A 17299-nucleotide genomic window follows, 5' to 3' on the forward strand; every position below is an offset into this window, starting at 1 on the left:
AGTTATGCTACATGTACATTAAAATTAACCACCAAAGTCAGCCACCAATATAAAATACATACTGGAATACAAATAATACATTGAAAATAAATTAAACACACATATATTTATACACAAATATATTGGTGGCTGATTTTAGTGTACAAAAAGTATTTTTGTACAAAAAAATATTTCTTCTAATGCTACATTTTTTTCTTCTTTTTTCTTATTTCTTTCTTTTTTTTAGTTAAATGAATGTAAGTTCATCCTCTTCCAAGTAATTTTGCAGCATTATGTGTTTCTTCTTCTTTTTTTTTATTTTTTATTTTTATTTTTGTTAAGAGAGTAAACAAGAAAAAACTTGATAAGGTACAAAAAGAAAAAAATGAATAAGAGAAAAAGAAGAAAAAGATGGTGATGATGATGAAAAAAAAAGAAGTAGCAGAAGATGAGGAGGAGGAAGAGGAAGAGTTTTGAATTATGCAGAACTTATCAGAATAAAAATACACTCAAATATCTTCGTTTTACACCCAAATATCTTCTTGTTACACCCAAATTTGCTGCAAATACAGAAATGAGTTATGCTACGTGTACACTAAAATCAGCCAATAAAGTCAGCTACCAGTATATAATACATACTGGAATACAAATATACATTGAAAATAAATTAAAGCACACATGTATTTACACACAAATACATTGGTGACTGATTTTAGTGTACTAATAATATTTTTGTACAAAAAATATTTCCTCTAATGCTGCATTTTTTCTTATTCTTCTTTTCCTTATTTCTTTCTTTCTTTTAGTTAAATGAATATAAGTTCATTCTCTTTCAAGTAATTTTGCAGCATTATGTGTTTCTTCTTCTTTTTCTTTGTTTGATTTTTTTATTTTTATTCTTGTTAAGAGAGTAAAACAAGAAGAAATTTGAGAAGGTAAAACAAAAAGAAAAAGATGAATAAGAAAAAAAGAAGAAGATGATGATGATGATGAAAAAAAAAGAAGCAACAGCAGAAGATGAGGAGGAGGAAGATGAAGAGTTCTGAATTATGTAGAACTTATCAGAATAAAAATACACCAAAATATCTTCGTTTTACATCCAAATATCTTCTTGTTACACCCAAATATCTTCGTTTTACACACAAATTTGCTGCAAATACAGAAATGAGTTATACTACGTGTACACTAAAATCAACCAACAAAGTCAGCTACCAGTATAAAATACATCTGGAATACAAATATACATTAAAAATAAATTAAAGCACACATGTATTTACACATAAATATATTGGTGGCTGATTTTAGTGTACAAATAATATTTTTGTACAAAAAAAAAATATTTCTTTTAATGTTGCATTTTTTTCCTTCTTCTTCTTTTCCTTATTTCTTTCTTTCTTTTAGTTAAATGAATGTAAGTTCATTCTCTTTTAGGTAATTTTGCAGCATTATGTGTTTCTTCTTCTTCTTCTTTGTTTGATTTTTTTATTTTTATTCTTGTTAAGAGAGTAAAGTAAGAAGAAATTTAAGAAGGTAAAACAAAAAGAAAAAAATGAATAAGAAAAAAGAAGAAGAAGATGGTGATGATGATGAAAAAAAAATAAACTAAAAGATGAAGAGAAGAAAGAGGAAAATTTTTTTTTATCACATCTTTAGGAAAAAGCAAAAAATCCTCCTCAGACTTAATGGCATTAACCAAAGTCTCTCTTTTAATAATAATTTGTTTCTAGGAAAACTCCATAATGACCTTTGGAGAGAATATGAAAGGATTGTTGTTTAAGAAGAGAGCTATTAAATGTAAATGTTTAGATGTAATATCATTAATTTTAAAGACAAAAACTCTAAATATTTTAAGCAAAAAGCAAATGGAAGAAGACGAAGGAACTATGTCGCTTCGCTCAAAAACAATAAAGGAGAATGGGTTAATGATATGGAAGAGTTTAATCACCTTGGTGTATCCTTTTTAAAATTTGTATATGCTCTTGATAATTATTCTTTGGTGTTTTGTAATTTTTCTATTGCAGGTAAATTTTTTAGAGTGGTCGAAAATGACTTTTTCTACCTAAACAAGAATATCACTTTTTAGGAAGTCAAGCACGCAGTTTCAATATGGATAGTTAGAAGGCTCTCGGAAGTGATGGACTTCCAGCAAAATTCTTTCAATATTGCTAGGATACTATGGCCGAATTCCTAGTGAGGTGGATTCAAATAATTTTTAGGAATCTAGAAAATATTGTTAGAGTGAACCAAATCCTTATTTCTATCATCCCTAAAGTCCCTTTTTCGGAAAACTTTGTTCAATTCAGACCAATCAGCCTTTGTAACATTTGCTATAAGATCATTCTCAAGGTGATAGCTGAAAGGATTAAGCCGAACTTACCTAGGGGTCATCGTGTCTAATACTCAAGCAAGCTTTATCTCAGAAAGGATCAATACGGATAATATCTTAGTCGCACAAGAAGTGGTCTATTCTATGAGGACGATTTTATAACGTTTTGTAACGTTGATGATGATTTTAAAAACAAAAAAGGGTTGGAAATAATTTTGATTTTAGTCTTAGATATTAGAGACGAAAAAAGTATTTAACCCTAAAAGAAAAAGACAAAGAACCGGAGAAAAGAAATGAAAATTAGGGTGGGAGTTAGAGTTTTATAATTCAATATGGATTGATTTGGACATTAGAAAATAAATTTGGATACCAATTTGACCCATGTTCAATCTTTTTCCGCTTTAGCGTAGCGTATAGTTATAATCACAAGTTAGCACTTAACAATATACTAGTACTGTTAAGATGGCAGTTTATTCAACAATAAATGACGATTCACATTTTCTAACATAAAAGACGTGGTTAATTATTTACAAAAGTAAAAAATTTAATTGATGCGTATTTTAAATTTTGAAAATTAAATTGGACATTTACTCAAAATGAAAGTATAAAATCTTATTACTTAACTTACTTAGACTTTTTTCATAAAAAATTAAATGTAAAATATTATTCATTTTGTTGATTAATTTGTTTTAATAATTTTGATAAAAAAATATCTCTTTTAAGTTTTAATAATTAATCTCCTTAAGGTTCTTTTAAAACAAATTTTCGTAGAAAAATAGAGCGGGACCCATTTAATTTTCAGATCAGTTATAGCGCGGGCCACAACCAACGGGCTCAACTAACATTCTGTTTTCCCTCCATTCAGCGCCAACACTCCCTTTCTCCCTCTCACACGTTTCTAATCCGCTCCTCTTCGCTTCCTCTGTTCCTAAATCGTACTACTGCTATAACCTCCTACTCACAAACATTCTGTGATCTATGGCGGACGATTCAGAGCAAACCAAATCGATTGAGTATGAGAGCGACGCCGATGGAGTCTCAGCGCCGTGGTGGATGGCACGGAGGATTGAAGCAAGTGACGATGAAGACCAAGAATACAGCCACGATGGGCTCACAGAAAAGTGCCGGCCGTGCTTTGCTCAACTTCATCCTCCAAATGAATCTGACGGCGGCGGCGAAGGTTCACCGGATTGGTACCAAGAACTTGGAGAGAAGGTTGTTTTCGAAGAAGAGCTCGAAGAAATGAGCCAAGGAGATGAAGAAGAGCTTCAAGAAACTCTGCATCGTGTGACTAAGAAGAAAGAGAAGGAGACTACTGTTCGCGACGACGCTTACGTGCCTACGCATGGTTCGTTCTACATGCACGACGATCGCTTTCTAAGTCCCCGCCGCCGCTACCGCACGCGCAGGTATTTTTGCCATCAAATACTTTAATTTGTTTGTACCGTTTCACTCTGAATTCAAGCTCGATCTGATGTTTACTGAAATTACCTGCTTGATTTCGTGCTTCCAAGTTTTAAAACAAATGCTTACACATGCTTCCATTCATGCTTTTAAAGGTTTCTGTAACTTGTTAAGAATTTCAAAGATTCTTCCACCGAATTCAATTCTTTCTTGATTTCTTTAAAGAGAAACGCTAATTATTGTTTTGAATGCATTTTGATTATGGTTTAGATCTACTAGTAGGGAATGGCATTAGATGTAATAGAGCTATGTTAATTCTACTTAACTTCTTTCTCATATTGTTACATTAACATTTAATTATATATTTGTATTATATCTTTTCAGTGCCTAACATTGAGCAGTTCTCCGTAAAACAATAGCCAAATTCATAGTTCTACATTGTGCATTAATTTTGGTACATTAAAGGTATTTAGTGTGCCATATGTATGTTCATGGATTCCCCTTGAATAATTGCTGTCATCCAGGGGCATTGTCACTGGAATGAAATTGTGGGCCAACTGCACAGATGAACCGAGGTGGAAGCATGACAAGTTTGAAGACATGAAAGTGAGGAACTATTGATAATAGTTTACTGCATCTTCGTTTGAAATTCTGTTACATGCTACATACTAAATGTTTTACATTTTCTGATACTTTATTGCCTGACTGTGATGATGAACGGTGCTAGTTACAATATTTTAATTTCAGGATAATAGTCCTCCGAAGAGTAATGATCAACAACAAAGGAAGAACCAAACCAAGGGCCAGAGATACATGAAGACGAACCAATTTGGATCCCTTGACAATTATGGAAATCAGAATAATCAGACTTTAAGAATTTTTAAAGGAAGAGGACGTAAAAAATATAAACCTATTATGAAATGCAATAATCTAAATTCTTCGTCCAAAGATCAAATGTATATGCCGTTCGTGTACAATTTCTGTTAGTTTTAGTGTTGGTTATTTTTAATGCCATCTTATTTTGAACATTTCGACCTTGTAGACATGAGAAGTTCAAGGAAAGCGCTTCAACTTCTAGTTCTTCCAGAGAGTACCGTGCTTCAGCTAAGATTTTGCCAACAAACACATCCGGTGAAACACTACACCAAACTACTTCACTGTTATTACTGCCTGGTACTTAGCTGCTATTTTCAAATTCTAATATATATATATATATATATATATATATATATATATACTTCATCTGCATTTGCTATTGAGTAGTGGATTTTCCAATATACCAATTACCAAGTCTAAATTGTGGTCTGTTTATGCACTAATTTCGGTTGAATCTTCATTATGTTAATTTTGTTAATCACTTAATGCAGGTATCCATCATGGGGGCCTGCCTTGTGGTACTGTTGATGATCATGCTCTCATAACGCTAACAGGATATACTCCTCAGTACAGTGTCAACTAGCCTCAAAACCTTTCGGAAGACAAGGTATGACTTCAATGCGAGTTTGGCTTTAATAAATTTAGGTTTTACATAGGACAACTGTAAGTATTGATGGCATATTCTTAATTAGATACTTTGAGGATCATTTGTATTAAAGTTGTATCTACTTAAATAATACGCTGCTGTTTAATTTCCTCGTATTTCTTTTATGACTCCCTTTATTCTGGTACTGTACGTATAATTCCCCTTCAACCAGCGTTCCTGGATAAGTATATATATGCTTCTTAAATAGAGGCACAAATATGGGAAAGTCAAACTTGTAACATCAATAAGCAGTTACACACCTAGCAGATAGAAGTGTATTTTGTTCTATTAGCATAGCTTCTCGACATGTTTATACATTGGTCCATCATATTTTATTTTCTTTTAAATTTCAGCGGCACAACTTGAAAATGAATATTGTCAGAGACGGATCAAGCCTCTAAGCCAAATTGCTTTACCAGTCTGACCGTGGGTATGGCTCGAGCAAGTGTGACAGTAGAAAATGAGATCAGCCTTGAGAAGTGTATAGTTTCTATGGTTTACTACTTGTAATCTGTTACTACGGTTTCTCTTTGGTAGGATTATGCAATAATGGACGATTTGGAAAAACCAAGACTACTTGTGAATTTGTGATCCATATTGATAGGGTTTTGAATGTCCTCTTATTTCTCAAGTATAGTTGCACGAGGAAATGTATACTAAAGAAAGATGTGCCTCAAGCGGGTTGTCCTGTAGATAGCATTTCATTTTTTGTGGGAATCTATGTATGTACATTTTAATCCGTAGTTAGTGCGCTGTCCGTGATTTACCATTACCGTGAACTACGGTTTTTGTTCCCTGATGCTGCTACATGGATGGAAATACCCAATAATAAGTGATCGTTTAGTCGGTGGCTTAATGCCTAGAACCAGAGCATTATTTTTGTTTATTTATTTTAATTTGTTTGGGACTGGCAGAGAGAATTACTCTAGCTGCAATCCAGATAGATATACCCCAAGTGGCCCTGAAAAAGCTGATCGGCCGTATCCCCGTATGGCCGTATAGTACCTCTAATTACAACTCGTGGAGTGTGTTAACAATTATAATACTTTATTTTAAGAAACTCATTTATGAGTTTTAGATAAAATTAATGTAAAAGCTTTTCACGAGAAAAGCTAAAAATTGCGGGTAAAGTAGGGTATTCATATTTTGGTTAATCTAAAAATTAAACCAATTTTTTGATTAATTAAAAATATAATTTTGGTTAATTAATCAAATTGGTTGTATATGATAAAACTGATTATTAATCGATTAGTAAAATTTGAAATTGGTTTTTAATCGGTTATTAAAAAAATCGGTTTTTATTTTATACTAAAAAAAATCGGTTTTTACTAAAAAACTGGTTTTTATACCAAAAAATTGATTTTTTCAATTAAAAATCGATTTTTACACAAAAATTAATTTTTTTACATACAAAAACCTAAATTTTTAACCTTTTTTGTTAAATTGAATTTTTTAATCTAAAAATTAAATTTTTTTCTTTCTAAATGAGTAACATTTGTAAATAATGAAATCCCCTCCATTGCTTTGTTCCTTTTTCTTTCTTATCTCTTTTCAACATTTTCTATAAATAATTTTTTCTAATGTAAATAATTTTCTTTTTAAATGATACGAGTAATTTTTTCTTATCTCCTTGTCTCCATCTCTCTCCTTTCTCTCCCCCTCCTCTCCTCTCTTCCTTCTCTCTCTCTCCTTCCCCTCTTTCTCCCTCTCCCTTCTCTTTGTCTTCCTCTCTCGCTCTCCCCTCTCTCCCATTTCTCTCTCTCCCCTCTTTTCTCTCTCCTCCTTTTCTCTCTCTCTCCCCCTTCTCTCTATCTATCTATCTCTCTCTCTCCCTCCCTCTTTTTTCTCTCTATCCTTCTCTCACTCTCTCTCCCCTCCTCTCCCTCTCTCATTCCCTCTCCTCTCTACTCCTCTCTCTCTCTCTGTATCTCTCTCCCTCCTCTTTCCCCTCTCTCCCTCTCTTTCTTTGTCCTCTTTCGCTCTCTTCTTCTCTCTCTTCTCCTTCTTCTCTCTTCTCATCTCTCCCCCTTTTCTCTCTCTTTCTCTATATCATCCTCCTCTCTTTCTTTTTTCTTCTTTTTCTCTCTCTTGCTTTGAAGAAAAGAGGAGAAAAGAGAGAAGAGAGGGATAGGAAGTGAGAAAAAGCTTGAGAGAGACAGAGAAAAGAGAGAGTAGAAAAAAAAGAGGAGAAAGAGAGAGAAGGAAGAGGAAGAGAGAAAAAGAAGGAAAGAAAAGAGAGAGAAAGAGAGAAAAGGAAAAAAAGATAGAGAAAAAGAGAGGGAAGGGGGAGAGAAAGGATGGAAAGGGGAAAGAGAGAAAGGAGAAAGAGGGGGGAGAGAGAGAAACGGAAAGGAGAGAGATATGGGAGAGAGGGAAGGAGAGGAGAGAAAGGAGAGAGAGAGAGAAAGAAAGGAGGAGGAGATAGAGGAGGGGATAGGGGAAATGGGAGAGATGATTAGAGAGAGAAAGTGGAGGAGAGAGAGAAACAGAGAGAATGAAAGGAGAGAAAGAGGGCAAAGAGAGGGAGAGAAAGAGACAGAGGGGAGAAAAGGAGAGAGAGACAGAGAGAGGGAGGAGAGCAAAAAAGAGAGAGGAAAATAAGGAGAGAGAAAAAAAGGGGAGGGGAGAGAGAGGAGGAGGAGAGAAAGAGCGGAAGGGGAGAGAGAGTGAGAGAGAGGAAGAAAGGAGGGAAGGGAGGGGGAGAGAGAAAGAGAGAGAAGGGGGAGAGAGAGGGAGAGAGAGAGAGAGAGAGAGAGAGAGAGAGAGAGAGAAGGAAAGGAGATATAGAGGGAAAAGAGTGAGAGAGAGAAAGAGAAGAAGATAGAGGGGAAGGAAGAGGGGGAGAGAAGGAGAAAGGAGAGAAAGAGGGGAAAAGAAGAGAGAGAAGGGGAGAGAGAGAAAGGAGAGAGAAGGGAGAATTTAATTTGGTTTTGGTTTTGGTTAACCGGTTAAAAATCGATTTTTTTTAATTTAGTTTTAGTTAACCAATTCTAAAAAATATGGATATGGTTTTTAAAATTGTTTTATTAAACTGGTTAACTAAAATGTGGTTATAGTTTTTAACCGGTTAACTATATTTTGGTTTTTTTTATGAACACCCCTAGGGTAAAGTATGTGGTATTATTTGATTAGTTAATAGTCAAATTCGTCCTTGAAAGATTATTCATTCTTTAAATTAGTCATCAAAATTTTTTTTTAGTCATATTAATACTTAAAAAATAAAACTTAAGTCAAATTGGTCCTTCTGTTAGTTAGATGATGACGGTATGATGACATGTCATGTTAAGTGTCACGTGGCATGATGATGTGGTATGTTAATGCCACGTGTAACAATATGATTGATTGACGTATCAGGTTAGTGACACCTAGCATGCCATGTGTCACTTGACGCATAAAAAAGTTATTTATAATCAAAATAGTCCTTTAAAGTTTAAACGTAAGTCATTTTTATCCTTAAAATTTTAAAAATTAATCAAATTAATTAGTCCTTATATAAATTTTTTTATTTTTTATAATATTAAATTTGAAGAATTTTTTATAGTACTAATTTTAATATTATTTTTAGACCTTAATAAATATTGTCACAAGGCAGCTCGTAACGGATTTTCAATCAGTAATCTCGGGCCAATTGGCCCAAGTTACTGGGTAATAAACACCCCTCAGATCTAATTATCTAAGCATCTCCTTGACACAGTCACACCACAAGTACGTAATTAGGATTTTGATCCAGACATCGATGCCCAGAGCCTCTTTGGATTTTTTAATGTTTTGTCTTAAGGAAACTGTTAAAGAAGACTTTCAATCGATAATTCCGGTCCAGTTGGCCCAAGTTATCGGGTGATAAAGCACCCCTCGAATTTTCCAGCCCAAGTCTATCCTTAAAACAGAAACATCACAGGCACATAACTAGGCCCTAATCATTGGTGCTTAAAGCCTTATAACTTTTAATTTCTTTAATCTTTCCAAACTTTTTTTTGGAATTTGAAATTGCTTCAAGTAATTAATGATGATATAATTCTCACAATACTTTAAATCTCCGTTCTTGAATATTCTTTTTCCATTTCCTCAAGATTCAAGCATTTCATATTTGTTCAAATGTAACCACATATACTTAAGCACCTCCACTGTTTATTTTAGAATTATTTAATTCAATCTTTTAATTAAGATGTCCTCCATAAAAATAGTTAATAGAGGAACAAGCATTCAAATTTTAAGTTTTTAGAGAAGAGAAAGAAAAAAAAGGATAGAATATACAATGCATGCAGGGAAGAAAAAAGTAAATAAAAGAAAAAAGTAAGAAAAACTAAAATAGAATGGATGAAAGTAAAGGAGAAAGAAAATAACTAACCATCAGTAGTGAGGATTCATCTTATTCTAATCTTACCTAAGTCTATTCAATTATCATCACTACTTCTTGTGCCGGTTTTTTATGATCCATGGTGTTACCAACACTAAACTTAAGGGTTTACACCAAACATGAAGATTTACATTAAATTTAAAGATTGACAAAATAATGGGTGTAAATCATGGACAAAAGCATACATGCACGAAAAAAAAGAATAAGATAAAACCCTAATCAACATGATTTTAAATTAGGGGTATTTGATTTGAAAGCGCCCGACGTCAGTTAAGAACGACGGGCGTCCTTGCATGCATACTCCCCTGGGAGCTTTCCTGATTCATACGCCAGGTGTGTGAGCATAGTCACCTGGCGTATAACCCCAATTATTTTTTGTTGAAAGGTAAGTACGTAAATCAAAAGAAGGTAAATATGTATGCAAAGGAGGAGGAAGAAGGAGAAGAAAATGATGATGATGACTAAGGTCTCTTAACTGAAAGAAACAAGAACGAAAAAGAAAATACTAACCATGGTTGGGTTGCCTCCCAACAAGCGCTTCTTTATCATCACTAACTTGACGTTGAGGTTTTTAGGTTGGTAGTTGGGGTGTTTCACAGCACCTATCAATGTTATCTTCTATGAAGCATGCATTGTCCAACTCCTCTTTAGCTTTAAAATCCATGGGATATGAAGGATCTTCAAGGATTTCTTCATCCACAACTTCTTGGACAAGTGAAAAAAAAGAAGATATGCTGAGAAATGGAATCCTTCTTTGTGAACATGGTTCAATTATTTATATCCTAAATTTTAGAATTCAAATTCAAACTATCCGAATCTTATCTCTCGGAGAGAAAGATAAGATAACTACTTACTGACTTCAATTTCAAATTCAAAGCCATAATTCAAATCAAATCCTAACAACCAAATCTCTTATGTTTCTTGAAAGAATTAATAACTAATCTTCTAGAGTCTTCAATATTTGAAAGTTATTAAGGCTTCTGAAGATGTGGATAACTAAGCCTGGACCTTAATTATTACTTTATGAGAGTTGTAATTAACTTTAACTCGGACTTATATTAGAGAAAGTTGAGCAAAAAGTCAAAAAACACACTTCCAGGTGAGGCAAGTTTGTCGGACGTGGAAACTAGGCCGCTGAGCATGAGGGAATGCTGCGAGGAGGTCCGCCGGGCGTGAGAAGAGGCCGTCGGGCCTAGGGGTCTTTCTCCAGGCGTGCTTTTTTGTCCGCTAGGCGTGGAGTTTGGTCTATTTCCTTGTTCTTTAGGGCATGCTTTCTCTTCCTTACGCCACGCTTTTCTGTACTTGTATTTTCTTTGTGAAAAAATTTTAATTCTTGCTTGTTTTTTAGCAAAAAATTCTTAAAAACATAAAAATACTATCTCAACTCCAAATATTTGATTATTTATTAAATTTCTTTAGAAATCATAATAAATTTAATTAAAACCTAAGAAAGTAAATGAAAAAGAACTTTAAAAATTGTTTAAGATGACGTGTCATCAAGATCATTGATACAAGCTTGATCGACACTTGTGTCAATGTCAAACAAAAGTTAAGCAAAATAAATTGGCATGCCCAATGGGTCCTTGGACTGAGTTTAGTATCTAACTTTGCATGCAATTACAAAGTGAAAAAATAATAAATATGTTTGACAGAGCATCTAATTCAACAAAAGGGTCGAATGGAGAAGCTGGACATGCTGGCGAGACTAGCATGAGATACACAGAGGTCAGAATAGCCTCTCCAGCCATTAGTGAAAGCCGAAGAACAACCCTAGTAGTTGCTCCCGGATAAATTTTGTTAACTACACCTATCACGTGGCCTTCTTATGGATTGTCATCAAATTACTCCCCACTCTATGAAGGTAACCAAACTCCAAGGATAGGAGAGGTTTCTTCAATATGAAATAATCCTCTATATAAATCATTGCCATCTCCAATATACCCTTTAATGGATGCATATGGAGGTTATAACCCTAATGAGTCTAATTATAGTGCCTATCAATATTTAATGAATAACACTCCATATTTAGGATCTATACCGACACTTTTGCAACCAACTATGTCAAGTATCCCTTCAACATAAGGCTTAGGATCATTACCGTGATGTGTGTTGACAATGGATGTCAGAGGATATGTTTTTCCATAAATGCTGAGGCAAATATCTGCCGGAACAGCTCCTCCTAACACAGTCAAATCCTTGGTTATGTTCAGGCAATGGATAAATGATAGCCACCATGATCTAGTTAATATACTTATACAGAGTATTGTCTTGAATCCTATGATTGAGAATAATAATGCAAGGATAGAGCAAGTTGCTCAACGCGTCGATGACATTGCAGTGATAATTAATCAACCATTCAATCATGTTATACCCCATATGGGGGTGTACCTCTAAACAATCTCCCGGTAGTCTTACAAAGGGGAAATGATCCTAATAGGGTGATTAATGAGGCATAGGAAAATAATGTTGGCTAAGCTTATGGTTAAAACATAACTCAAATTGTCGACTAAATTTTGAATAAATCCAGGTTTAACATAAGAGTGACAAATCAGCCTTCTTTGAAATAGGAGAGTTAGCTAGTAATGAATATTTATAGATGATATACTTTCCTTCTTTATTTACAAAAAATATTTTTACAAATTTGTTACCCAATTTAATTCATAGTTGGGTGTAATTAGACAGAAGTTTTTATGAATAATTTTTCAGAGGATAATTAAAGGTAAGTATGTCTGACTTGTTTATAATCAAGAGAGACAAAGCAGGATCATTTAATGACTACCTTATACGTTTTAAGAATATAAAAAACAAGTGTTTCACTCCTATTCTTCCTACACCCGACGCAATCAAAATGGAAATCAAAGGCCCCGACTTTAATATTCGCAAAAAGCTAATAAACCTAAAGTTTCTCGACTTGGCTCAATTAGCTGATAAAGTACAATAAATTGAAAAGCTTAATAAATTAAAAGAGGAGTGCAAAGGAAGAAGAACCAAATTAGAGAAGTCGCGATTGAGAATTGCATTGTGAGTAGAAAAATATGTTGACCCTCAATCCTCGAAGGCAGGAGTTAAAAGAAAGCGCTTTGCTACATTGGCTCGATGGTACTGCTCTGACATTCTTTGATGGTATAACTCCAAAATACTATTAAACTCATATATATTAGAAAGCTCTATTTGTACTTCAGCTTCAAGGAAGAAAGGAGAAGGAAGAGCTTGGACTAACCCAAATTCTCGAGCTATAAATTAAGGAGAATATGTGACCACTTTCTTTTTGAGAGTGAGGCTCAATTTTTTGGGTAAGCTAACTAGGAGAAATTGAGATGTCATGACATAGGTCCACAGGTCATTGATAATTTCTTGGTCTTCAGATTTCGAACTGACAAATGAATTTAAGAAAGTGATGTGATTGTCGACCCGAGTGAAAGTGCTAGTGAAATATTGGTCACTATCTCCTAACTTGATGTTTACTTGTGTTGAGGAAGTGATAGAAAGCTTCTCTTGCAGATATATTTTTAATTTTTGGCCAAGATAGAAGCGATAGTCGAATACCATCCAAGAAAGGTTTGGGTATTTTCTGGGGAGAAGACAGAGAAAGTTGTAGTTTAAAAATTGCCTAATGATGGCTAATGAAAGATAGTTATTCTTTTGAATTTGAATAGATTTAAGAAAAAAGGCAAAGGCATTTAGCCAAAGCAAGAGAAATTCCACATGTTCAAATTTAGTGACAAGTTCATTTTTCAAACCTATATCGTTATGAATAAAGATTGACACAACATAAGACTAGAAATTAATGTCTAATTTTTCTTCTAACATAGGAAGTTCAGTAACCCAAGAAACAGCTTCCCCATCAGTGGGAGCCAGTTAAGGCTAAAACTTCCATAAGGGTCAGACCTATCATGCCATATGGAAATAGAAATTGTTGGTCAAAAAATACCAAACGTAAAGACTAGACCCTAGCAAAGGTATAATATAGGACAGGTTGAAAGTGGCTAACTTTAGGGCTTGTCAAAGGCCACTACATGCCAAAGATTTTTATAAGATGATTCTAATTTAGACATCCAAGCAGCAAACATGGTACTTGACTTTTTAGGAAGTGAAGTTTTAAAAACTCAACTACCGAAATAAGTAACTTTAATTTGACTCCTTTACAAAATATAAGAGAAACACAGTTAGAAGAAGAAGGAAAAAAATAAACTAATCAAGTCTAGTTGATCTCGAGTCGAAAGAGGACCTAAGAATGCATAAGTTGTGTCATTTCCTTAAAAGAAAGAAGTGCCTAGCTACACTACAACTCAGTGGTTTCAATGGCAGGATTTGGAGCCTCAAGTGTTCCATTTTGATTATAAAACTAATCAATAGACACCATTATAATAAGGGGAGCGATTTCTTCAACATCATCATCATCATGTCCTTGTACAACACTAGTAATTTTTTCAGTGGCCTTGACAATAGTGGTTTCGATGGTGGTAGCTGCAGAAGAAGTAGTTGCAGCAGCAGAGATAAAAGGAGCCATTAGAAGGAAAGATGATGCAACTATCGTAGAGGCAGAGGACAACATTAACATTGTGAGATGGAGAAGCCATAAAGAGAGGTAGTAGAAGAAGAGGAAGGTTTCTCACAAAGAATAAAAGAAGATATAAAGAAGAATAGGAGTTTAAAAAAGTATAAGTGAAGAAGAGAAAGATTTCTCACATAAAAGAAAGAAAGAAATGAATAATAATAGGAGTTTGAAAAAGTAGAAGTAAAAAATGATGAGAGAAGAACGAGCAATGTGTTATACTAGTTCATTGAAGAAAATGTTACGTTTTCCACAGAGAATAAAGCGCAAAGGCATTAATTATTTTAGAAACGTCTTTTTAAATTTCAAAATTTGAAAAGGTGGCACATGTCGTGCGCATACATAAAGCGTATAAAACTTCTCATGTTTCTTCAAAATTGATATGCTTCAAGAAAAATTTTGTTAGCACAAGGGAGGTAAACTCTCCGAGTTATAGACTGCATGAATGTGTTATTTCTCGGATTCCTTTGGGGGATTTGTTTTGAAGCTTGCATTATAACATTGCCTGGCTTCTTTCTGGTCAGCGTGGAACATGACGATTTTGTTATCCTGTATACAAAATTTAGCACATAGATGTACAGTAGAAACAATTGCACCAAATGTGTTTAAAGAAGGTCTCTCTAAAATGATATTGTATGGGTCTTGATAGTCCACAACTAAGTATTGGATATCTAGGGTTTTACAGTTTGGGTATTCACCTAGGGTTATTTTCAAAATATGCTCACCTGAGAAACCTACCAATTCTTCAGTCGATGGTTGTAGGACTTTGCCACTTAGTTTTATTTTTTGATATGTAAAATAGAACAACATGTCCGCACGGTTTTCCAGGTCTAAAAGGACTTATTTTCACCAACAGCTCGCCTACTTAAAGCGATATAACTACAGGAACATTTAGGTTGTTATCCACCGCTTTGAAGTTTGAAGATTTGAATGTGATCTCCGAGATATTTTCATTGGTGGCTAAGGTTGGTTTGGACTCAGTCAGTGACATCCCTATACAACCTCTTTCTGGCAGAGTTATTGCATCTTTCACCTGCGAAACCACCAAAAATACAGTTAATAATGCCACGTGGTTAATTAGGATTTTCGTTTTTCTTTTTTTCCTTTGTCTCTATAATTATTATTTGACTTTGAATGTTGGTCGAGTTCTGTTGCGTTTCGTCCATGTCCTTGACTATCGATGTATTTGTCTAATAGACCTTGTTGAGCTAGCTTCTCAAGGAGATCATTTGCTATAACACAGTCGTCTGTGGTATAGCCATACTTCTAGTGAAAAGTACACTACTTTGATTTGTCCACATATTGTTAATATTGATAGGTTCCCGCTTTGTTTGGTGGTTTGATTAATTTGAAATGCAAGATATCTTTAATGATGTCTTCTCTTTTGATGTTGAACGAAGTATACATGTCGAATTTTGGTGTCAGTTTGAATGACATTTGGTCTGCCTTATTGTTTGGTTGTTTGTTTCATTTGTCCTCCTCTCTGCTAGGGCTAGGTCTTTTTGCTTTTTGGATTTCTCACAGTTCTTCTATTTCAATTTGACTTATTGTCCTTTCTCTGAACTTGGCTAGCATCTTTGGTTTTGTCACATCTATGATTTCTTGGAATTTTTCAAGACAGAGTCCACTATTCAGCGCATGCAGGTGAACATCCGAGTTGAGGTTAGGTATTTTCATAGCAGCCTTAGCAAACCTTGTCATATAGTCTTTAAGGCTTTTATGTTGTCCTTGTTTTATGGTGCTGAGGTAATCTGAGCCATGCACATAAATCTTTGAAGTTATGAAATTGTTGTCGAAAAGGTCGACTAACTTGTCAAAGTTTGATATAGAACCTGTAGATAAACCAGAAAATCATATTAAGTAGCACCGTCTAGGAAAGTGGAAAACGTACGACAAAGTATGGGATCAGATGCACCGTTTATAAACATCATTGAATAAAACTTGGTGACATGGATGTTGGATCACCGATTCCTTCATAGGATTTCAGCATTATTGGCAGAATGAAATTTTTTGGCATTTGAAATCTCATGATATCTTTTGAAAATGGATTGGTCCTTTTCACTGTCGACTTTAGGGTGATTGCTATCGAGCTTTGGCCATTGTCGTTCCTAGGACTTTTCTGCTCTTCCTCCTTACTTTGGTTGTTTGCTTTTGGTTTAATAAGTCGGTCATCCGTTAATTTTCAACCCGTAGAGACTCATTAATAGCTAATAGCTCGGATTCAGTGTAAGGAGGAGAAGGTGGATTATTTTGCTCTTTCGCCATTGCTTATGACATGCACAAAAGAGGTAAAAATAGAGTAGAAGAGATGATTGTGGATTAGTTTAAAATTTTGGTTCCAAAGTCGGCACCAAATATTCCTGTGTGGTACACCTTGGGAGATGTATGGCTCGTCCAGTTCAAGGTTGAACTTGCTTTGGCTTGGGTTGGATGAGGTATATATCTGAATGAGGTATATATCGGACTCTCAAGTCAGAAAGTGAATGAGTATAATCCAATTCAAAGTAAATAGTATACCTTGTTATTTTTTAAGTTTTTTATAGACTTTTAGTTCGAACATGCTATAGTACCATTACTTAATTGATCTATTTTTTAGGTGATTTTAGAGATTCTTTATGAAGATGTATTATCTTTAATAACGGAATTATGCATGTGGCTATTGATTTCCAATTTATAAAGAGCTTCGTGATCAAGTTATAGCTAACGATCAGTACCCAAAAAAAAAAAAAAAAAACTATATATCTTCCATGGATCTGTGTAATCAGTATTTTAATAGAGAAGATGCTAAAGTAATGATTTCAGATATAATTGCGTTAAGTGTCTTCCATTAATAAGTATCCAGAAGCAACTAACCACTACGACCTGCCACTATAAAATAGTGCCTACTAAGTATCAGCCGAAGCTCGGGGCGGCAACGAAGAAAGTTATGTGACGACTCACCACTGCACTAAAGAGTCACTTATCCAATTAATATAGTTAAACAAATGTCTTATCTCCTATCTTATATAATTTGTTTGGTATATATGATTGATTATTTTTCTAAGGAATCTCTTACGCAAGAAACAAATAATGCAAGCATTAGTGTAATTTATAATATAAGTTTCACTTTGCAATAATCCAATTAGGTCAGAAATGAATAATTTTAATTTGTAGGGT

At 34.2% G+C, this 17299-nt stretch overlaps 1 protein-coding gene across 1 annotated transcript; it reads left to right on the top strand.

Moving 5' to 3' along the window:
* The first annotated feature begins 3147 nt into the window (after positions 1 to 3147).
* Positions 3148 to 6087, top strand: LOC112770239 (uncharacterized). Its single transcript, XM_025814634.3, has 6 exons — positions 3148 to 3714; positions 4234 to 4315; positions 4457 to 4665; positions 4752 to 4882; positions 5077 to 5192; positions 5585 to 6087. The coding sequence occupies exons 1-5, from the start codon at positions 3284 to 3286 to the stop codon at positions 5166 to 5168; spliced, it is 945 nt and encodes a 314-aa protein (XP_025670419.1). The 5' UTR covers positions 3148 to 3283; the 3' UTR covers positions 5169 to 5192; positions 5585 to 6087.
* Positions 6088 to 17299: the final 11212 nt, after the last annotated feature.

Source organism: Arachis hypogaea, chromosome 3 (assembly GCF_003086295.3).
Source record: "Arachis hypogaea cultivar Tifrunner chromosome 3, arahy.Tifrunner.gnm2.J5K5, whole genome shotgun sequence".
NCBI lineage: Eukaryota > Viridiplantae > Streptophyta > Magnoliopsida > Fabales > Fabaceae > Arachis > Arachis hypogaea.